Genomic DNA, 24552 nt, shown 5'->3' with positions numbered 1-24552 from the left:
CTGAAAACAAGACTCCCTAAATTTTATCAGCATATCGATTGCGCAACCAGGGGTGGAAAAACCTTGGATCATTGTTACTCTAACTTCCGCAACGCATATAAGGCCCTGCCCCGCCCCCTTTTGGAAAAGCTGACCACGACTCCATTTTGCTGATCCCTGCCTACAGACAGAAACTAAAACTAGAGGCTCCCACGCTGAGGTCTGTCCAACGCTGGTCCGACCAAGCTGACTCCACACTCCAAGACTGCTTCCATCACGTGGACTGGGACATGTTTCGTATTGCGTCAGATAACAACATTGACGAATACGCTGATACGGTGTGCGAGTTCATTAGAACATGCGTTGAAGATGTCGTTCCCATAGCAACGATTAAAACATTCCCTAACCAGAAACCGTGGATTGATGGCAGCATTCGCGTGAAACTGAAAGCGCGAACCACTGTTTTTAATCAGGGCAAGGTATCTGGTAACATGACCGAATACAAACAGTGCAGCTATTCCCTCCGCAAGGCTATCAAACAAGCTAAGCGTCAGTACAGAGACAAAGTAGAATCTCAATTCAACGGCTCAGATACAAGAGGCATGTGATTATAAACGTAATGGCCTCTGTGAGCCAATGAACTTGAGTGAGGGCGTGAGGGTCATTCAAATACAAAATGGTTGAGAATTCTCACAAAACATGGTAAAAACAATTATATTGTATGCCAGGAGCTGAGCACAAATGCCAAAATGACCTATGATGGTAATATAGTAGGCATATATTCTGCCGTTCATACATACATTTGTCGCCTTACATGTTATTCAAACAGTATTTGTTTTCATGAGGAATGCGTAGCGAGGAGAGTTAATGCTGGCGATACACACTGACCCAGATCAAATCCTGCTCTTTTCAGATTTTAACAAAAATGTTCACAACAATTACAAAGCTGTCCAGGAGGTCACAACTGAGCAGAAAATGCAAATGATTCATAAGATGACAATATATGAAGTATATTCTGCAATTCATGCATGCATGCACTTCCATGCTTTTTTTAGCCTCAAACTTCCCTGACAACACTCACTCTGACAGTGGGTTGGGGTGAGGGAGCTGAACTACCCAGACAACTCCCATTCATATGTTTTGTGTACATATAATGTATTTGGAAAATTTGCTGTATACTGTATTCGATAATATTGTTCCATAAATTGTAACGTTCGTGAAATGAAAATGAATAAACTGAAATTACTATTCAAATGGATTCTGTCTATTCTGAATGTATTCATTTTTTGTTTATTCTCGTCATCAACCCAAGGTGTCAAGCACCTTAAAAATGTTCAGTGTACAGTGTGTGTGTGTGAGCACAATGAGTCAAACATGCTTTTTTTTTTTAAAGTATCTTGAAGAATGATGTTGACAAACATCTGACATTGTATAGGTTTATCAAAACCGCTGCAGGAATTTGTCTTACATTGCAGGAATAAATTAATCCTGCAGGAATTTACCTTGTCCTGCAGGAATATCTTTTTTAAACATGCAGGATCTGTAGGATTTTAGAAATTCCTGCAGGACAATACAAACAGGTGTCCTACAGAGGAGTAGGCAAAATTTCGGACAGTTATCAACATTAGTCCGGCACAATTCCTTCACAGAGGCACAAATTCCTGCAGGAGTCACAGACAAATATTAGGAGAAAACCTAAACACTTCATGGTGATAAAAGAAAGAACCAAATTGAGAGCATTATGCTGAAAAACAGTTGTTTTATTGATGTCTAAACTGCGACCATTATGCTGAAATACAGTTGTTTTATTGATGTCTAAAGTGAGGACCATGAGATCAGAGTGAGGAGTGGGGGGGGGGGGGACTAGGTACGTGTGTCTGTTGTGATTCAGAACACATTTTAAAGCTGTGTCTAGGGGACTCAAAAAGAGGAGCACGTTTTGGGTTTTGCCCGAGCACTCCACTAACACACTTGATTCAACTAATCAAGTCATCATCAAGCCTTTAGTTGAAACAGATGTGTTAGTGCCCAGGACCGGGATTGGGAAACGCTGGTGTTGAGGGTGTTTGGAATCAGAGTGAGGTCAGAGTTTTGACAGATTGCTGTGGATGAGAAGTGGGACATTACTCTAGGCTTGGGGTGTAGGAGTAGTACAGGGTCTACTGTAGAGGCTCTAGGGTGTAGGAGTAGTACAGGGTCTACTGTAGAGGCTCTAGGGTGTAGGAGTAGTACAGGGTCTACTGTAGAGGCTCTAGGGTGTAGGAGTAGTACAGGGTCTACTGCAGAGGCTCTAGGGTGTAGGAGTAGTGCAGGGCAGGGTCTACTGTAGAGTCTCTAGGGTGTAGGAGTAGTGCAGGGTCTATTGTAGAGGCTCTAGGGTGTAGGAGTAGTGCAGGGTCTACTGTAGAGGCTCTAGGGTGTAGGAGTAGTGCAGGGTCTACTGTAGAGGAACTAGGGTGTAGGAGTAGTACAGGGTCAACTGTAGAGGCTCTAGGGTGTAGGAGTAGTACAGGGTCTACTGTAGAGGCTCTAGGGTGTAGGAGTAGTACAGGGTCTACTGTAGAGGCTCTAGGGTGTAGGAGTAGTACAGGGTCTACTGTAGAGGCTCTAGGGTGTAGGAGTAGTACAGGGTCTACTGTAGAGGCTCTAGGGTGTAGGAGTAGTACAGGGTCTACTGTAGGGGCTCTAGGGTGTAGGAGTAGTACAGGGTCTACTGTAGAGGCTCTAGGGTGTAGGAGTAATACAGCGTCCCTCCCCTCTTGATGGAGCAGCTATGTTGCCAAGTTCCGTTCTTGATGGAGCGCTCGCAGGTCCCCAGCAGGTCGTCGAAGAGCACGTCGGAGTCGTACACCTCCAGCCTCAGTGGGTCGTTCTCACGGACGTTGAAGAAGTTGAAGTCCTCCTTCCACCAGGGGTCATGGTTGTCGGTCTTTACCTCTGTCTTCCCACCGTAGCCGGCGCCACTGAACACCTGAATTATAATAATGACAATGATTATGACGATAATGATAATAATGATGATAATAATGATAGTGATACTCATCATCATAATCATCATCGTCATCATAAATATCATCATAGTCATGACAATAATCATAAACATAATAACAATCATAATAATAGATTAGAGTTATATAAAGCTTTTGCCCAGATGCTCAAAGAGCTTCATATAGCTTCCACCACAAATGTGTATCACCCAGACATTTTGCACCAGACAGATCACAACACATCAGCTATCGTGGTGGACAGGTGACTCAGGTGAGGAGAGATTCACCTTGACGTAGCCATCAGGGGTCTGGAACAAGCCGCTGTTCAGGTCACTGGCTCTGAGGTTGAACACCTTGAGGACCTTACGTTCTTCTGCTGCATAGAGCTGGACCACAGTCAGAACACACACCACCAGCAGGCACCACAGAAGAGAGGAGGAGGACATGGCTATCAGAGAGAGAGAGAGAGAGAGAGCAGGGGGTGAGAGAGAGAGAGCAGGGGGTGAGAGAGCAGGGGGTGAGAGAGAGAGAGAGAGAGAGAGAGAGAGAGAGAGAGTAGAGACAGGGGAGAGGCAGAGATGGGTGTTGGGAGGTAGAGAGAGAGTGGGGGAGAGAAACAAATGAAAAGATAGAAAAAGTCAGAAGAAGAGAGGAAAGACTTGACATATCAGGACATGACGTGGAAACAACGTTGATTCAACCAGTTTTTGCCCAGTGAGTTCTTTACAATATGTTCATTTTCAAATATAATACATTATAAAGTAAACTCTCGGTAGGGTCATAATACCTGTGTTCTGTAGAGTCTGGGGACGAGCGTCTGTGTGTCTGTCTGTGTGTCTCAGGGGAACCACTGACTGTTTTCCTATGCCCTCTCACTGTTTATAAATGGCACTCCACAGGTGGCTTGTTCTCAGTGATGCCTCAACCAATGAGATAACAGTCTACATAGCCAAATAACAGCAACACTTACAGGTATTATTATCCTCTGACGCTGATAAAATGAAGGCCAGACTTTTGAATTAACACTTTGAGGGCTAGTTTCCCTGCCACAATGAGTGAGGAAAACGTTGCTAACTGTCGAGTGGCGCAGCGGTCTAAGGCACTGCATCTCAGTGCTAGAGGCGTCACTAGAGACCCTGGTTTGTAGTCCCGACTGTATCACAACCGGCCGTGATCAGGAGTCTCATAGGGCGACACAATTGGCCCAGCATTGTCCGGGTTAGGGGAGGGTTTGGCCGGGGTAAGACATCATTGTAAAATAAGATTTTGTTCTTAAAACCACTTTGGGCTAGACGTGCCACTAACGACCCACCTCGACATCATCCAGTGAAATTGCAGAGCGCAAAATTCAAATTACAGAAATAGTAAAATATAACATTCATGAAATACAAGTGCCATACATCAGTTGAAAGCTTAACTTCTTGTTAATCCAGCCATTGTGTCAGATTTAAAAAAGGCTTTACGGCGAAAGCACACAAAAGCATTAAAAACATTTTCCAACCAGGCAGATGCGCAACGAAAGTCAGAAATAGCAATAAAATAAATGCCTTACCTTTGAAGATTTTCTTCTGTTGGCACTCCAAAAGGTCCCAGCTACATCACAAATGGTCCTTTTGTTTGATAAAGTCCTTCTTTATATCCCAAAAATTCTGTTTCCCTCCTTCAAAATGCATGTAAAATCAATCACAAACGTTACCAATAAACTTCTCCAAACAAGCCAAACAACGTTTATAATCAAACCTCAGATACCCTAATACGTAAATAAATGATAGAATTTAAGACGGAGAATCGTTATTGTCTTTACCGGAGATAAACAACAAAGTAAGCGCATTCACCAGTCCGCGTAACTAACCCTACAGCCAAAATGGGAGCCACTTAGAAAAACTACAAATTCTAGCTCATTTTTCCAAAAACAAGCCTGAACCTCTTTCTAAAGACTGTTGACATCTAGTGGAAGCCTTAGGAACTGCAATCTGGGAGGTTTTCCCTTCATATTAAAAATGACAGCCATAGGAATCAATGGTGGGCTGAATTTTTGTTTTTCTGGATGGTTTGTCCTCGGAGTTTTGCCTGCCATATCAGTTATGTTATACTCACAGACATTATTTAACAGTGTTAGAAACTTTAGAGTGTTTTCTATCCAAATCTACCAATTATATGCATATCCTAGCTTCTGGGCCTGAGTAACAGGCAGTTTACTTTGGGCACGCTTGACACCCAGTCGTCAAAATACTGCCCCCTAGCCCAAAGAGGTTTTAACTGACTTGCCTAGTTAAATTTTTTAAATTAAAAAATCCTTGCTTCTTTATCTTCTCAATTCCTCTCAAAACTCTGAAGCTGGAGTCTTACAGTGCCTTGCGAAAGTATTCGGCCCCCTTGAACTTTGCGACCTTTTGCCACATTTCAGGCTTCAAACATAAAGATATAAAACTGTATTTTTTGTGAAGAATCAACAACAAGTGGGACACAATCATGAAGTGGAACGACATTTATTGGATATTTCAAACTTTTTTAACAAATCAAAAACTGAAAAATTGGGCGTGCAAAATTATTCAGCCCCTTTACTTTCAGTGCAGCAAACTCTCTCCAGAAGTTCAGTGAGGATCTCTGAATGATCCAATGTTGACCTAAATGACTAATGATGATAAATACAATCCACCTGTTACTAAAGAAGAGATACAACCCCATATCTCCCAGTGAGTTACTGTAGGAGAGATACAACCCCATATCTCCCAGTGAGTTACTGTAGGAGAGATACAACCCCATATCTCCCAGTGAGTTTCTGTAGGAGAGATACAACCCCATATCTCCCAGCTACATACTCCCTTGCAGATGACGACAGCCTCCGTAGACATGGACTTGGGGTAGGACACGTTGTGCTCCATGATGGACTGGAACAACTCATCTTCATCCTCTCCATCGAACGGCGGCTTCAGGGAAACAACATACACACGTCATTCATTGATACAGTTGACAACCAAATTGTACACACGAGTGAGGGTCCACATTTTACTGCAATTTGCTTGCTGAAGGTCCACATTTGTAGCAACATGGTTATAGTGGATAATATATGAAAATACGTTTACTGTACATGCAATGCTTATGGTATACTGACAGTATATCTTCAAAAAGGACAAATAGCCAAAGAAATGTGACCAATCATGTATTTTGTCAATCCCCTTGTCTTTGTGATCTTACACAGCGTGATACCACAGCTTTGTGCGCTCGTTACAGAGGGACCGGACTAGCCACTACTCTGAGGTGGAATAAAACAGAGGACAGTTGGGAACTCAGCCCTAAAAACCCAGCAGCCACTCAGAACCAACCTGTGGATCTAATTTCTGTGTGTGTGTGTGTGTGTGTGTGTGTGTGTGTGTGTGTGTGTGTGTGTGTGTGTGTGTGTGTGTGTGTGTGTGTGTGTGTGTGTGTGTGTGTGTGTGTGTGTGTGTGTGTGTGTGTGTGTGTGTGTGTGTGTGTGTGTGTGAGTTCCTTTAATGTTTCTCTGTGAAGTCTTTCATCTGTCATAGAAGTCATTGGTGTACAGTGGGTTCATATTGGCAATAGATGCCAGCCATAGTTCTCTACCATCTGTTCAGATTGTCCCATCGGAATGCAATGACATGCTTTGCCCTGTTATTGAGTGCTACTGTGACAACCCTGATGTCCTAGCCATGTCTGAATCCTGGATAAGGGAGACCACCAAAAACCCTGAAATTTCCATCCTTAACTATAACATTTTCCGACAAGATAGAACTGCCAAAGGGGGCAGTGATGTAATCTCCTGCAGAGATAGCCTGCAGAGTTCTGTCTTAATACCCAGGTCTGTACTCACTGCCTCATTGCCTGCATCCGTAATGGGTCTGCGGTCACATGACCAACCCTCATCACTGTCAAACGCTCCCTAAAACACTTCAGCAAGCAGGCCTTTCTAATCGTCCTGGCCCGGGTATCCTGGAAGGATATTGACCTCATCCTGTCAGTAGAGGATGCCTGGTTATTCTTTAAAAGTGCCTTCCTCACCATCTTAAATAAGCATGCCCCATTCAAAAAATGTAGAACCAGGAACAGATATAGAGCCATATATAGTCATATATATATATATATATAGTCATATAGTCATGAAGATGAGTTGTTCCAGTCCATCATGGAGCACAACGTGTCCTACCCCAAGTCCATGTCTACGGAGGCTGTCGTCATCTGCAAGGGAGTAAGTAGCTGGGAGATATGGGGTTGGTTCTCTCCAGACCTGACTGCCCTTGACCAGCATAAAAACATCCTGTGGCGTATTGCATCAGCATCAAACAGCCCCTGTGATATGCAACTTTTCAGGGAAGTTAGGAACAAATATACACAGGCAATTAGGAAAGCTAATGCAAGCTTTTTCAAGCAGAAATTTGCATCCTGTAGCACAAACTCAAAAACGTTCTGCGACACTGTAAAGTCCATGGAGAATAAGAGCACCTCCTCCCAGCTGCCCACTGCCCACAAGGCTAGGAAACACTGTCACCAACAATAAATCCACTATAATTGAGAATTTCAATAAGCATTTCTTTACGGCTGGCCATGCTTTCCACCTGACTACCCCCACCCCGATCAACAGCCCTCCACCCCCCCACAGAAACTCGCCCATGCCTCCCCCACTTCTCCTTCACCCAAATCCAGATAGCTGATGTTCTGAAAGAGCTGCAAAATCTGGACCCCTACAAATCAGCCGGGCTAGACAATCTGGACCATCTCTTTCTAAAACGATCTCCCAAAATTGTTGCAACCCCTATTACTAGCCTGTTCAACCTCTCTTTCGTATCGTCTGAGATTCCCATAGATTGGAAGGCTGCCGCGATCATCCCCCTCTTCAAAGGGGGAGACACTCTAGACCACATATGTCAGAGTCAAGGCCCGCGGGCCACATCCGGCCCGCGAGAAGGTTTTTTACGGCCCCTGGGATGATCTTGATTTATTATTAGAACCGGCCCGCAGACCGCAGCAAGCCGGCAGCCCGCAGATCTTTTACACGCACCAATACTACATTTCCCACAATGCAACGGTGACGCACCGAGCAGTAGGCTGCTTCATTTCAATATTTATTGGCACAGCAGTCGTCAGCATCACAGTAAAATTAACTTTCAGATACCCATCAAAAATGGCAAAACGGAAGGTGGACACTGAGAACCGGGGGTTTCAAACAAGGTGGGAGTCGGAGTATATGTTCACGGAGGTAGCTGGAAAACCTGTGTGTCTTCTGTGTGGAGAAAGTGTGGCGGTACTGAAAGAGTATAATCTGAGACGACATTATGAAACGAAACACGCGGACAAAAACAAGAATATGGACATGGAACAAAGGCTACAAAAGGCAGAGGAATTAAAACGAGGCCTCAAATCTCGACAGGCTCTGTTCAAAAAAGCCAAATCACAAGGCCAGGCTGCTGTCAAGGCCAGTTTTATTTTGGCAGAAGAGATCGCTAAATCAGCCCGGCCATTTACGGAGGGGGATTTCATCAAAAACTGCATGATTAAAGTTTGTGACGAAGTTTGCCCAGAAAAAGGCAACTCTTTTTAAATGTGAGTCTGAGCAGAAACACCATTGCCGAGAGAGTAGACCAGTTGTCCATCAATCTAAAAGAGCAGCTTGTGAAAAAGGGAAAAGATTTCATTGCATATTCCTTGGCTGTGGATGAGAGCACCGACATTTCTGACATTGCCCAGTTGTCAATTTTCATCCGCGGAGTGGACTCCAGCCTAAGCGTGACAGAGGAGTTTTTGGCTTTACGTCCTATGCATGGCACAACTACGGGGCATGATTTGTATGAAGAGGTGTCAAGATGTGTAAATGAGATGGAGCTGCCTTGGGAAAAACTCGTGGGTTTGACAACCGACGGAGCACCTGCGATGTGTGGACACAGGAGCGGACTGGTGGCGAAGATACGGGAAAAGATGCAAGAGGAAAACGCGACAGGTGAGCTGACAGCTTATCATTGTATCATACACCAGGAAGCGTTGTGCGGTAAAGCCTTGAAAATGGAGCATGTAATGAGCATCATCACGCGCACAGTTAACTTTATCAGAGCCAAAGGTTTGAATCACCGCCAGTTCAAGGCATTTCTGACGGAGTTAGAAACGGAGCATGGTGATTTGCCTTATCACACAGAGGTGCGATGGCTAAGCCAGGGAAAGGTGCTTCAAAGATGTTTCGAGCTTCGTGAGGAGATTTGTCTGTTCTTGGACAGCAAAGGGAAAGACACAACACAACTCCGAGACGAAATGTTTCTGTGTGAAATGGCTTTTCTGTGTGACATTACGAGTCATCTGAATGCAATGAACTTGCAGCTGCAGGGTCGGGATCATGTCATCTCTGATATGTACAGTACAGTGAAGGCATTTAAAACCAAACTGACTCTGTGGGAGACGCAGATGCGGAAAGAAAATTTGAGCCACTTTCCCAGCTGCCAGACCATGAAAGAGAAGCTCTCTACCAGTGCGTTCCCGAGCGCACAGTTGGCTGATAAAATAGGTATGCTTGCCGCTGACTTTCGACGCCGATTTGCTGACTTTGAAGCACAAAAAAGCAGGTTGGAACTGCTCGGTAACCCATTTGCTGTTGACGTGGAAAGCTCACCACCAAACCTCCAAATGGAGTTGATTGACCTCCAATGCAATGATGCACTGAGGGCAAAATATGCGGCAGTGGGTGCTGCGGAGTTCGCCCGTTTCCTCCCCGACACAATGCCCCAGCTGCGCATCCAGGCTGCTCAAACGTTGTCTATGTTTGGCAGCACATACCTGTGTGAACAACTTTTTTCTTTGATGAACCTGAACAAAACATCACACAGAAGTCGACTTACTGCTGAACACCTCCACTCAATTCTGAGGATTTCCTCAGCTCAGAGCCTTACCCCGAACATTGATGAACTTGTGGAAAAGATGGGACACCACCAAGTATCACCCTCAACCTCAAACAAGTGAACATTACTGTGCAATCACATATTTAGAGTTTTTACTCAGTTCAAGTTTAAAAGTTAAAGTTTAATATTTGTTTTCACTGCATGTTACTTCTCCTTAAACAAAGTGTTGTTTTTGATTAATAGATTTTTGCACTTTATTTTATTGTATTTCAATCCAATTATATTTTAAAAATATTTCAGTTGAGTGGATGATAGAAAATTGCTATTATTGTTTTTTTCTTTGAAGTAAATTTAGCCCACTTTTGCTAAAATAGAAAATATAGGCTACTGATGGTGCCTTGAATACCGGTTTCTTTCATTTAATGTTCATGTTATGGGGATTTTTATATAAAGGAAATTTGTCTTTTGTGTCTGTTGAAAATTAAAGATTACTGACAGAGCCATAAGAAAATATTGCTTTATTTATCTGATCATATTGGAATATATTTGTTAGGTTTTCAGTAGGTTCAATTAGGTTCACTAGACTATATGCGTCATTTAAAAAATTTTCAATGAACATTCGAACAGTCCGGCCCTCGGCTTGTAGCTAAATTTTTTATTTGGCCCTCCGTCCATTTGACTTTGACACCCCTGCTCTAGACCCAAACTGCTACAGACCTATATCTATTCTACCCTGCCTTTCTAAAGTCTCCGAAAGCCAAGTCAACAAACAGATTACCGACCATTTCGAATCCCACCGTACCTTCTCTGCTATGCAAACTGGTTTCAGAGCTGGTCATGGGTGCACCTCAGCCATGCTCAAAGTCCTAAACGATATCATAACTGCCATCGATTAGAGACATTACTGTGCAGCCATATTCATCGACCTGGCTAAGGCTTTTGACTCTGTCAATCACAACATTCTTATTGGCAGACTCAATAGCCTTGGTTTCTCAAATGATTGATTCGCCTGGTTCACCAACTACTTCTCTGATAGAGTTCAGTGTGTCAAATTGGAGGGACCTCTGGCAGTCACTATGGGGGTGCCACAGGGTTCAATTCTCAGGCCGACTCTTTTCTATGTATACATCAATGATGTCGCTCTTGCTGCTGGCGAGCTGAGATAAGGGGGGACTTTACCTAGCAGGGTCTTGTAGATGACCTGGAGCCATATATATATATATATATATACTATATATATACTATATATATATAGTGCCTTGCGAAAGTATTCGGCCCCCTTGAACTTTGCGACCTTTTGCCACATTTCAGGCTTCAAACATAAAGATATAAAACTGTATTTTTTTGTGAAGAATCAACAACAAGTGGGACACAATCATGAAGTGGAACACATTTATTGAATATTTCAAACTTTTTTAACAAATCAAAAACTGAAAAAATGGGCTTGCAAAATTATTCAGCCCCTTTACTTTCAGTGCAGCAAACTCTCTCCAGAAGTTCAGTGAGGATCTCTAAATGATCCAATGTTGACCTAAATGACTAATGATGATAAATACAATCCACCTGTGTGTAATCAAGTCTCCGTATAAATGCACCTGCACTGTGATAGTCTCAGAGGTCCGTTAAAAGCGCAGAGAGCATCATGAAGAACAAGGAACACACCAGGCAGGTCCGAGATACTGTTGTGAGATACTGTTGTGAAGAAGTTTAAAGCCGGATTTGGATACAAAAAGATTTCCCAAGCTTTAAACATCCCAAGGAGCACTGTGCAAGCGATAATATTGAAATGGAAGGAGTATCAGACCACTGCAAATCTACCAAGACCTGGCCGTCCCTCTAAACTTTCAGCTCATACAAGGAGAAGACTGATCAGAGATGCAGCCAAGAGGCCCATGATCACTCTGGATGAACTGCAGAGATCTACAGCTGAGGTGGGAGACTCTGTCCATAGGACAACAATCAGTCGTATATTGCACAAATCTGGCCTTTATGGAAGAGTGGCAAGAAGAAAGCCATTTCTTAAAGATATCCATAAAAAGTGTTGTTTAAAGTTTGCCACAAGCCACCTGGGAGACACACCAAACATGTGGAAGAAAGTGCTCTGGTCAGATGAAACCAAAATGTAACTTTTTGGCAACAATGCAAAACGTTATGTTTGGCGTAAAAGCAACACAGCTCATCACCCTGAACACAGGGACAGGGAAGATGGTTAAAATTGATGGGAAGATGGATGGAGCCAAATACAGGACCATTCTGGAAGAAAACCTGATGGAGTCTGCAAAAGACCTGAGACTGGGACGGAGATTTGTCTTCCAACAAGACAATGATCCAAAACATAAAGCAAAATCTACAATAGAATGGTTCAAAAATAAACATATCCAGGTGTTAGAATGGCCAAGTCAAAGTCCAGACCTGAATCCAATCGAGAATCTGTGGAAAGAACTGAAAACTGCTGTTCACAAATGCTCTCCATCCAACCTCACTGAGCTCGAGCTGTTTTGCAAGGAGGAATGGGAAAAAATGTCAGTCTCTCGATGTGCAAAACTGATAGAGACATACCCCAAGTGACTTACAGCTGTAATCGCAGCAAAAGGTGGCGCTACAAAGTATTAACTTAAGGGGGCTGAATAATTTTGCACGCCCAATTTTTCAGTTGTTGATTTGTTAAAAAAGTTTGAAATATCCAATAAATGTCGTTCCACTTCATCATTGTGTCCCACTTGTTGTTGATTCTTCACAAAAAAATACAGTTTTATATCTTTATGTTTGAAGACTGAAATGTGGCAAAAGGTCGCAAAGTTCAAGGGGGCCGAATACTTTTGCCGAATACTTTCGCAAGGCACTATATATCTCCCTCTCTAACTTTAAGCATCAGCTGTCTGAGCAGCTTACCGATCACTGTACCTGTACACAGCCAATCTGTAAATAGCCCACCCAACTACCTCATCCCCATATTGTTATTTATCCTCTTGCTCTTTTGCACCCCAGTATCTCTACTTGCACATCATCATCTGCACATCTATCACTCCAGTGTTAATGCTAAATTGTAATTATTTCACCACTATGGCCTATTTATTACCTTACCTCCCTACTCTTCTACATTTGCACACACTGTACATAGATTTCTTATATTTTTCTGTTCATTTATGTTATTGACTGTACGTTTGTTTATGTTTAACTGTGTTGTTTTTGTCGCACTGCTTTGCTTTATCTTGTTCAGGTCGCAGTTGTAAATGAGAACTTGTTCTCAACTGGCTTACCTGGTTAAATAAAGGGGAAATAAAATGTAAAGAAATAAAAAAGCTCATTGGAGGAAGAGAACCATGGGACCTTGGACCCTCTACTCTTTGCCAGTACACTTTGAGGGGAACTGAGGAAACAACGACATAGGAAGCAAGGATTTTGACAGCTAGTGCTGTTTTCAGACACAGCCCAATAAGAGGTCCTGTCCATCTTTTTCTGCTATTGGCCTGTAGCGATGGGACTTAGGAAATGGGTGACACATTCCTTATTACCTTGTTTTACAATGGGTGGGTCAGTTCCTCAATTCTGATTGGTTAAAAGCGCATTCCAGCCAGTGTCTATTCCAGAAGTTGCCACCGGCTAAATCTATGATGTTGAAAGGCCTATTTACTCTGTTCCATCTGACTGCTCAATCCACAGTCTCATCAGACCAGCCAGGCAATTTATAAACTTGATCTCCACTATAAAAAGCATCTAGACATTGTCTCACATTTCTTTTAGGCTAACGTTTCATTTTCAACATCAGAGATTTGTATAAACCTTTCTGTCCGTCTCTGACATTTGCAACATTGCTCTGAACAACAGTGTCCTGACGAGAAAACACAGTTCACTAGAAAACAGCTTTAAGCAAAATGCAAATGCAGTTTAAACCGCATCAGATTACCTGATGTTGACTTTATTGTTTGCTTATGTAGGATTAAACATCAGATTGGCATTTAGCTTGTTTTTAAAATCTCTTGGCAGGAGAGGGTTCCCAAATGGCATCCTATTCTCTTTGTACACTACTTTTAACCAGGGTGCATAGTAGTGCACTAAATAAGGAAAAGGGTGGCATTTGGGATGCACCTTGTGTTCATATTGGTGCAAGATACCACTGGGAACAAACCACATGTGGTTTAATATGAGCGTATTCTGCATGCCGCGGGGGCTTTATAAAGTGGCACGAGGCCTTCGGATAACTTGGGTGCCATGAGAAAGGCACATCAGGTTAATGTTAACTAGCTGGCTCATCGTTGCCCATGAAAATAAGGTAGGCTAGCGAGCAAGCGTTTTAGACAGGAGCCTAGGATAACAAAATATTAAAGCGTGAACAGGTCAACATTCACAAAGCTGCTGGGCCAGATGGATTATCAGGAGGTGTACTCAAAGCATGCGCAGACCAACTGGCAAGTGTCTTCCCTGACAGTTTCAACCTCTCCCTGACCGAATATGTAATACCTACATGTTTCAAGTAGACCACCATAATCCCTCTGCCCAAGGAAGTGAAGGTAACCTGCCTATATGATTACCGCCCAGTGGCACTCACGTCGGTAGCCATGAAGTGCTTTGAAAGGCTGGTCATGGCTCACATCAGCAGCATCCTCCCGGACACCCTAGACACACTCCAATTCGCATACCGCCCCAACAGATCCACAGATGACACAATCTCAATCTCACTCCACACAGCCCTTTCCCACAAAAAGGGACAAAAGGAACACCTATGTGAGAATGCTGTTCATAGACTACAGCTCAGCGTTCAACACCATAGTGCCCGTGAAGCTCATCACTAAGCTAAGGACTCTGGGACTAGACACCTGCCTCTGCAACTGGATCCTGATCTTCCTGACGGGCCGCCCCCAGGTGGTAAGAGTAGGCAACAACACTTCTGCCACGCTGATCCTTAACATTGGGCCCCTCAGGGGTGTGTACTTAGTCCCCTCCTGTACTCTCTGTTCACCCACGACTGCGTGGCCTAATACGACTCCAACACCATCATTAAGTTTGCTGATGATACAACAGTGGTAGGCCTGATCACCGACAACGATGAGACGGCCTATAGGGATGAGGTCAGAGAACTGTCAGTGTGGTGCAAAGACAACAACCTCTCCCTTAATGTGAGCAAGACAAAGGAGCTGATTGTGAACTACAGGAAAAGGCGGGCTGAACAGGCCCCCTTTAACATCGACGGGGCTGTAGTGGAGCGGGTCAAGAGTTTCAAGTTCCTTGGCGTCCACATCACCAACGTACTATCATAGTCCAAACATACCAAGACAGTCATGAAGAGGGCACGACAAAACCTTTCCCCCTCAGGAGACTGGAAAGACTTGGCATGGGTCCTCAGATCCTCAAAAGGATTTATACAGCTGCACCATCGAGAGCATACTGACCGGTTGCATTGCCGCCTGGTATGGCAACTGCTGACCACAAGGCGGTACAGAGAGTAGAGTGAACGACCCAGTACATCACTGGGGCCAAGCATTACATTGACCCCGATCCCTTTTGTGCACTGCTGCTGCTCGCTGTTTATTACCTATGCATAGTCACCCCCACCTACACTACCGATCAAAAGTTTGGGGTCTCTAAGAAGGTTTGGGCACCCCTCTGAGTCTGCATAATAATTTACTCTGTCGTCACAGAAAATGATCACAGTGGCATGCCATTCATTTTCTAATAAAAGCTGAGTACCGGGGTATTTTCCAGACAAAGATTTTTAGTGTAGCAATATTAAGTTGTATGAAATTAAATCAGATGTGAAAAATAGGCTATGCAAAAATGTGGGAACACTTGTCATTCTGTTGATTTGAATACCTGTAACTACTTAGCACTGATTAATTGGAACACACAATTGGTTTGGTGAGCTCATTAAGCTTTGAACTTCATAGACAAGTGCATCCAATCATGAGAAAGGGTATTTAAGGTGGCCAATTGCAAGTTGTTGTTCTCTTTGACTCTCCTCTGAAGAGTGTCAACATGGGGGCCTCAAAGCAACTCTCAAATGACCTGAAAACAAAGATTGTTCAACATTATGGTTTAAAGGAAGGCTACAAAAAGCTATCGCTGAGATTTAAGCTGTCAGTGTCCAGGAAATGGAAGACCACAGGCACAGTTCTTGTTAAGGCCAGAAGTGGCAGACCAAGTAAAATATCGAAGAGGCAAAGGCGAAGGATGGTGAGAACGGTCAAAAACAGCCTGGAGCTGAAAACAGCAGATTTTTATTGGAATATCTACGTAGGCGTACAGAGGCCCATTATCAGCAATGGCACAGTGTGTAAGGTAATTCAAGTTTGTCATTTTAAAAGTCTAATTGATCATTAGAAAACCCTTTTGCAATTATGTTAACACAGCTGAAAACTGGTGTTCTGATTAAAGAAGCAATAAAACTGTCCTTCTTTAGACTAGTTGAGTATCTGGAGCATCAGCATTTGTGGGTTCGATTACAGGCTCAAAATGGCCAGAAACAAAGCATTTTCCTCTGAAACTCGTCAGTCTGTTCTTGTTCTGAGAAATTAAGGCTATTCTTTGTGAGAAATTGTCAAGAAACTGAAGATCTTGTACAAGGCTGTGTACTACTCCATTCACAGAACAGCCCAAACTGTCTCTAACCAGAATAGAAAGAGGAGTGGGAGGCCCCGGTGCACAACTGAGCAAGAGGACAAGTACATTAGAGTGTCTAGTTTGAGAAACAGACACCTCACAAGTCCTCAACTGGCAGTTTCATTAAATAGTACCCGCAAAACACCAGTCTCAATGTCAACAGTGAGGAGGCGACTCCGGGATGTTGGCCTTCAAGGCTGAGTTGCAAAGAAAAAGCCATATCTCAGACTGGCCAATAAAAAGAAAAGATTAAGATGGGCAAAAGGACACAGACACTGGACAGAGAAACTCTGCATTGAAGGCCAGCATCCTGGAGACACCTCTTCACAACATGTCATTGTAACACAGGAGTGATGGTTGCTGATAATGGGCCTCTGTACGCATATGTTGATATTCCATAAAAAAAATCTGCCATTTACAGCAACAATAGTTATTTACAACATTAACAATGTCTACACTGTTTTTATGATCCATTTGATGTTGTTTTAATGGACAAAAAATGTGTTTTTCTTTAAAAAACAAGGCCATTTCTAACTAACCCAACTAACCTATACCCCCGCACACTGACTCGGTACCGGTGCCCCCTTTGTATAGTCTCGTTATTGTTATTCTTATTGTGTTACTTCTTATTTTAGTCTACTTGGTAAATATTTTCTTAACTCTTCTTGAACTGCAGTTGGTTAAGGGCTTGTAAGTCAACATTTCACGGTAAAGTCTACACTTGTTGTATTCGGCTCATTTGGCAAATAAGGTTTGATTTGGAATGAGAAAGCAATATAACAGATGAGGGGTCAGACAAGGGAGGAGGAGGTCTAGCTACTCTAGCTGAGTATTGTTGGCTTACAGTAGTTGATGGAGGGGCTCTATGCTAGGCTAGGTGCTCTAGGGTGTATGAGTAGTACAGGGTCAACACTAGAGGCTCTAGGGTGTAGGAGTAATACAGGATCTACTGTAGGGGCTCTGCATGAACAGAGAGAGAGAGAGAGAGAGAGAGAGAGATCAGAACCATGGACTGCCATGGCTGATTGGACAAAATTGTTTTTAGTTGTCACTGTATTAGACTAAGCAGAGGTGATTTGATCATGTTGAAACTGTGCTGGAATTAGTGGAGGCAGCGCCTGTTTTCTTTGAGATTTAAGGAAACTCTCCGTGGTTCTAAATCAATAGTTGTTTAGTAGTCCAAAAATGTCCAACACTAACTTGCTTGACCCTGCTGCTGTAGGTCATGGAGCTGTTTGTTACATGCAATATGTTTTGTGGACTTCACTGGATAGAGGTCGCTCTCTGGTTTTAAGATTAAACAAATGTGTGGTTGAATTCATTCTTTCCCTGTGTCTTCTTATTGTATCGGTCTTCAGGCCAATATATGAGGGCCGCAAGGCATATGAAGTAACAGGTTATAGAGCAAACAACGCAATTATCACAACACATACAGTTGAAGTCGGAAGTTTACATACACTTAGTTTGGAGTCATTAAAACTCATTTTTCAACCACTCCACAAATTTCTTGTTAACAAACTGTAATTTTGTCAAGTTGGTTGGACATCTACTTTGTACATGACACAAGTCATTTTTCCAACAATTGTTTACAGACAGATTATTTCACTTATAATTCACTGTGTCACAATTCCAGTGGATTAGAAGTTTACATACACTAAATTGACTGTGCCTTTAAACAGCTTGGAAAATTTCAGAAAATTCTGATAGGCTAATTGACACTATTTGAGTCAATTGGAGGTGTACCTGTGGATGGATGTCAAGGCCCACCTTCAAACTCAGTGCCTCTTTGCTTGACATCATGGGAAAATCAAAAGAAATCAGCCAAGACCTCAGTTAAACATTTTAAACCTCCACAAGTCTGGTTCATCATTGGGAGCAATTTCCAAATGCCTGAAGGTACCACATTCATCTGTACAAACAATAGTATGCAAGTATAAACACCATGGGACCACGCAGCCGTCATACTGCTCAGGAAGGAGACACGTTCTGTCTCCTAAAGATGTACGTACTTTGTTGCGAAAAGTGCAAATCAATCCCAGAACAACAGCAAAGGACATTGTGAAGATGCTGGAGGAAACAGGTACAAAAGTAGCTATATCCACAGTAAAACAAGTCCTATATCGACATAACCTGAAAGGCCGCTCCGCAAGGAAGAAGACACTGCTCCAAAACCACCATAAAAAAGCCAGACTACGGTTTTTTGGATAAATGTCCTCTGGTCTGATGAAACAAAAATAGAGCTGTTTGGCCATAATGACCATCGTTATGTTTGGAGGAAAAAAGGGGGAGGCTTGCAAGCCGAAGAACACCATCCCAACCGTGAAGCACGGGGGTGGCAGCATCATGTTGTGGGGGTGCTTTCCTGCGGAGGGACTGATGTACTTCACAAAATAGATGGAATCATGAGGGAGGAAAATTATGTGGACATATTGAAGCAACATCTCAAGACATCAGTCAGGAAGTTAAAGCTTGGTTGCAAATGGGTCTTCCAAATATACAATGACCCCAGGCATACTTCCAAAGTTGTGGCAAAATGGCTTCTTGACAACAAAGTCAAGGTATTGGAGTGGCCATCACAAAAAATGGACCTCAACCCTATAGAACATTTGTAGGCAGAACTGACAAAGTGTGTGCGAGCCAGGAGGCCTACAATCTTGACTCAGTTACACCAGCTCTGTCAGGATGAATGGGCAAAAATTCACCCATTATTGTGGGAAGCATGTGGAAGGCTACCCGAAACATTTGACCCAAGTTAAACAATTTAAAGGCAATGCTACCAAATACGAATTGATTGTATGTAAACTTCTGACCCACTGGGAAAGTGATGAAATAAATACATTTACATTTACATTTAAGTCATTTGGCAGACGCTCTTATCCAGAGCGACTTACAAATTGGTGAATTCACCTTATGACATCCATTGTAGATAACTAACACTATAGACACAATATAGACAACTAACACTATAGACACAATGCAGATATCTACAATGTGTCCACACTGCTAGCCATCCACACTGCGTCCACAGTGCCAGCCATCCACAACGTGTCCACACCGCCAGTTAACCAACACTATAGACACAATGCAGATAACTAACACTATGGACACAATGCAGATAACCAACACTATAGACACAATGCAGACAACCAACACCGTGGACACAATGTAGATAACACTAAAGACACAATGTAGATAACTAACACTATAGACACAATGTAGATAACTAACACTATGGACACAATGTAGATAACTAACACTATAGACACAATGTAGATAACTAACACTATGGACACAATGTAGATAACACTATAGACACAATGTAGATAACTAACATTATGGACACAATGTAGATAACTAACACTATAGACACAATGTAGATAACTAACACTATAGACACAATGTAGATAACTAACACTATAGACACAATGTAGATAACTAACACTATGGACACAATGTAGATAACTAACACTATGGACACAATGTAGATAACTAACACTATGGACACAATGTAGATAACCAACACCATGGACACAATGCAGATAACTAACACTATGGACACAATGTAGATAACACTACAGACACAATGTAGATAACTAACACTGTGGACACAATGTAGATAACTAACACTGTGGACACAATGTAGATAACTGTTCCACTGGATGTCAGAAGGCGAACCCACCAACCTCTCTACTACTATTCTGACATTTCACATCCTTAAAATGAAGTGGTGATCCTAACGGACCTAAAACAGGGCAAGACACAGAATTGTTACTAGAATTACATGTCAGGAATTGTGAAAAACTAAGTTTAAATGTATTTGGCTTAAGGCCATGCTCAACTAAAAAGCATACTTCATGGAGAATCCCTATTGAAAGGGCTTTTCTTTGTAGTCCAGGACCAAGTTTAATTTGTGTCCAGAAAACTAACCCACAAAGTGTTAATTCAAAAGCCTGGCCTTCATTCATCAGCATCAGAGGTCAATAATACTTGTAGGTGTTGCTGTTGTTTAGCAACACAGAGTGCTATCTCATTGGTTGAGGCATCACTGAGAACAGGCCACCTGTCTCCATTGGCCCTCTACTTGTGACCCAAATGACACCCTGGCCTAGATAGTGCACTACTTTTGTAGAGTAAAATGTAGGGTAGTAGAGCACTATGTAGGGAATAGGGTGTCATTTGGTACAAAGCCTCTGTGTTGAGGGTGTATTGTGGATGCACATGTGAGGTCTTTATAAACAGTGAGAGAGCATAGGAAAAACTTGAAGTGGTTGTTTCCCCCTGAGGCAGACAGACTCGTCTCCAGACTCTACAGAACACAGGTATTATGACCTTTTAGGAGTCATGTAACGAGAGTTTATTTTATAATGTATTATATTTGAAAATGGACATTGTGTGAAGAACTCACTGGGCCAAAACTGGTTGAATCAACATTGTTTCCACAAAAATCTATGTGATGACTTTGAATCAACGTGGAATTCTGAATTTGCAAAAAATAATCAATGTAACCTAAATCCAACGAATCAAATGTAAATCAGAAGTAGACTTTGAACTGTGACCAGTGGGTCCTAATATATCCTGTTCCTTCTATCTTCTAATTATTTATGTATTTTAATGTCTCTCTTTTCTTGCTCTTCTTGCTCTGTGACATGCTCTTAGAGAAACAGGTGATGTGCTTATATTTTCTCATTTCATCTCCCTATCCCCCCTCTCTCTCTAGTTGTCTTCCCTCCGCGGATCAAGCCCTATCTGACTGAGAGACATGTCCTCCTCCTCTCTCCTGTGGTGCCTGCTGGTGGTGTGTGTTCTGACTGTGGTCCAGATCTATGCAGCAGAGGAACCTATGGTCCTCAAGGTGTTCAACCTCCATGCCACTGACCTGCACAGCAGCCTGCTAGGGACCCCTGATGCCTACGTCGAGGTAAATCTCTCCTCACCTGAGTCACCTGTCCACCATGATAGCTGATGTGTGATGTTAAGATTATTCGATCCCGGGCTGTATCACAAGCGGCCGTGATTGGGAGTTTCATTGGGCGGCGTACTATTGGCCCAGCGTCGTCTGGGTCAGAGGAGGGTTTGTCTTTGTAAATAAGAATTTATTATTAACTGACTTGCCTAGTTAAATAAAGGTAAAAAAATATTAGGATAATTTTCATCATTAATATCAAAATTCATAGTTAGTTAGAGGACTCGTCTTTGTATCTGAGCATGGGCAGCGCCATTAAAGCCATCTCCATTTTTAAGTAGGCAATTTTCACAAAGCTTATATATGTAATTTACTGCTACCTGCAGGGCTGGAGTCCTGAACCAAATCGTGTGTCATTAATTTACTTATATCCAAAGTTTGAAGAAAGTGACAATGCTCTCCTGATCTGCTCTCTGCTGATCATCTGCTCTCCTGATCTGCTCTCCTTGGCTGATCACTCCCAACCCATAGGATTACCCACTGGTTTCTACAAGATGCCACAGCCACACAAAATAATGTAGGCATTCATTTAAGGTTAGGGTGAGGCATTAGATTAGCAGTGTGGTTACCGTTAATGTTAGGGTTGGGGTTGGGTTTAAAATCAGATTTTTACGAAGATAATTTGTAGATATAGGTAGGGTTTATGACTTTGTGGCTGTGGTAACTAGTGACGACCATACCCACTCAGTTGACTACTTTAAAGGGATACCGCGAGATTCTTATGCCTCTGAGTGGCGTATGAAAGAAGTTACCGTTAGTTTTTCGAGCTAACGCGAGCTAGGTATGCTAGCTTACCTGTAGACTTCCAGTCATTGTGCTATGCTAGCATACACTAATGTATCCTCATAGGGATATTATATCCATGATGTTTCCTCTAACTAACTCTATGATCATAATCATTCTCATTATTATCCAGGTGTTCAGAGCTTACGGCTTTCTCGGGAGGACAGAGGTGAAGAACAACAACCACGACCCCAGCTGGAAGGAGGAGTTCAGCTACCTCAACGCCCGTGAGAACAACATCTTGAGGTTGGAGGTGTACGACAGCGACATTTTCTTCGACGACCTGCTGGGGACCTGCGAGCGCTCCATCAAGATCGGAACTTGGCAACATCAATGTTTCCTGAAGACAGGCGGGATCCTGAACTACTCCTACACCCTTGAGCCTCTACAGTAGACCCTGTACTACTCCTACACCCTTGAGCCTCTACAGTAGACCCTGTACTACTCCTACACCCTAGATCCCCTACAGTAGACCCTGTACTAGTCCTACACCCTAGAGCCTCAGGATTAGACCCTGTACTACTCCTACACCCTAGATCCCCTACAGTAGACCCTGTACTACTTCTATACCCTAGAGCCTCTACAGTAGACCCTGTACTAGTCCTACACCCTAGAGCCTCTACAGTAGACCCTGTACTACTCCTACACCCTAGAGCCTCAAGATTAGACCCTGTACTACTCCTACACCCTAGAGCCTCAGGATTAGACCCTGTACTACTCCTACACCCTAGATCCCCTACAGTAGACCCTGTACTACTCCTACACCCTAGATCCCCTACAGTAGACCCTGTACTAGTCCTACACCCTAGATCCCCTACAGTAGACCCTGTACTAGTCCTACACCCTAGAGCCCCTACAGTAGACCCTGTACTAGTCCTACACCCTAGAGCCTCTACAGTAGACCCTGTACTACTCCTACACCCTAGAGCCTCTACAGTAGACCCTGTACTACTCCTACACCCTAGAGCCTCAGGATTAGACCCTGTACTACTCCTACACCCTAGATCCCCTACAGTAGACCCTGTACTACTCCTACACCCTAGATCCCCTACAGTAGACCCTGTACTACTCCTACACCCTAGATCCCCTACAGTAGACCCTGTACTACTCCTACACCCTAGATCCCCTACAGTAGACCCTGTACTACTCCTACACCCTAGATCCCCTACAGTAGACCCTGTACTACTCCTACACCCTAGATCCCCTACAGTAGACCCTGTACTACTCCTACACCCTAGATCCCCTACAGTAGACCCTGTACTAGTCCTACACCCTAGATCCCCTACAGTAGACCCTGTACTAGTCCTACACCCTAGATCCCCTACAGTAGACCCTGTACTACTCCTACACCCTTGAGCCTCTACAGTAGACCCTGTACTACTCCTACACCCTAGATCCCCTACAGTAGACCCTGTACTACTCCTACACCCTAGATCCCCTACAGTAGACCCTGTACTACTCCTACACCCTAGATCCCCTACAGTAGACCCTGTACTACTCCTACACCCTAGATCCCCTACAGTAGACCCTGTACTACTCCTACACCCTAGATCCCCTACAGTAGACCCTGTACTACTCCTACACCCTAGATCCCCTACAGTAGACCCTGTACTAGTCCTACACCCTAGATCCCCTACAGTAGACCCTGTACTACTCCTATACCCTAGAGCCTCAGGATTAGACCCTGTACTACTCCTACACCCTAGATCCCCTACAGTAGACCCTGTACTACTCCTACACCCTAGATCCCCTACAGTAGACCCTGTACTAGTCCTACACCCTAGATCCCCTACAGTAGACCCTGTACTAGTCCTACACCCTAGAGCCCCTACAGTAGACCCTGTACTAGTCTCCTACACCCTAGAGCCCCTACAGTAGACCCTGTACTACTCCTACACCCTAGAGCCTCTACAGTAGACCCTGTACTACTCCTACACCCTAGATCCCCTACAGTAGACCCTGTACTACTCCTACACCCTAGATCCCCTACAGTAGACCCTGTACTACTCCTACACCCTAGATAGACCCCCTAGTCCAGTAGACCCTGTAGACCTACTCCTACTCCTACACCCTAGATCCCCTACAGTAGACCCTGTACTACTCCTACACCCTAGAGCCTCAGGATTAGACCCTGTACTACTCCTATACCCTAGAGCCTCTACAGTAGACCCTGTACTAGTCCTACACCCTAGAGCCTCTACAGTAGACCCTGTACTAGTCCTACACCCTAGAGCCTCTACAGTAGACCCTGTACTACTCCTACACCCTAGAGCCTCTACAGTAGACCCTGTATTAGTCCTGCCCTACACCCTAGAGCACCTAGCCTAGCATAGAGCCCTCCATCAACTACTGTAATCCAACAATACTCAGCTAGAGTAGCTAGACCTCCTCCTTCCTCGTCTGA

The 24552-nt window shown here is 43.5% G+C and overlaps 2 protein-coding genes across 2 annotated transcripts; one reads left to right on the top strand and one right to left on the bottom strand.

Moving 5' to 3' along the window:
* Positions 1-1729: 1729 nt before the first annotated feature.
* Positions 1730-3804, bottom strand: LOC135513490 (perforin-1-like). The gene is made up of 3 exons (XM_064936366.1): positions 3754-3804; positions 3254-3414; positions 1730-2950 (listed from the first exon to the last, which is right to left on the bottom strand). The coding sequence occupies exons 2-3, from the start codon at positions 3410-3412 to the stop codon at positions 2690-2692; spliced, it is 420 nt and encodes a 139-aa protein (XP_064792438.1). The 5' UTR covers positions 3413-3414; positions 3754-3804; the 3' UTR covers positions 1730-2689.
* A 16859-nt stretch (positions 3805-20663) lies between these two features.
* LOC135513489 (cytosolic phospholipase A2-like) lies at positions 20664-22831 on the top strand. The gene is made up of 3 exons (XM_064936365.1): positions 20664-20721; positions 21120-21320; positions 22282-22831. The coding sequence occupies exons 2-3, from the start codon at positions 21162-21164 to the stop codon at positions 22540-22542; spliced, it is 420 nt and encodes a 139-aa protein (XP_064792437.1). The 5' UTR covers positions 20664-20721; positions 21120-21161; the 3' UTR covers positions 22543-22831.
* The last annotated feature ends 1721 nt before the right edge of the window (positions 22832-24552 follow it).

Source organism: Oncorhynchus masou, chromosome 25 (assembly GCF_036934945.1).
Source record: "Oncorhynchus masou masou isolate Uvic2021 chromosome 25, UVic_Omas_1.1, whole genome shotgun sequence".
NCBI lineage: Eukaryota > Metazoa > Chordata > Actinopteri > Salmoniformes > Salmonidae > Oncorhynchus > Oncorhynchus masou.
Note: the sequence above shows the minus strand (reverse complement) of the source record. Positions and strands in the feature narration are given on the sequence as shown.

Excerpts from the sequence above, each read along its gene's own strand:
- LOC135513490 (XM_064936366.1), bottom strand. The coding sequence starts at position 3,412 with ATGTCCTCCTCCTCTCTTCTGTGGTGCCTGCTGGTGGTGTGTGTTCTG. Across the intron at positions 2,951-3,253 it reads CCCCTGATGGCTACGTCAAG|GTGTTCAGTGGCGCCGGCTA; the intron begins GTGAATCTCTCC and ends ATTATAATTCAG.
- LOC135513489 (XM_064936365.1), top strand. The coding sequence starts at position 21,162 with ATGTCCTCCTCCTCTCTCCTGTGGTGCCTGCTGGTGGTGTGTGTTCTG. Across the intron at positions 21,321-22,281 it reads CCCCTGATGCCTACGTCGAG|GTGTTCAGAGCTTACGGCTT; the intron begins GTAAATCTCTCC and ends ATTATTATCCAG.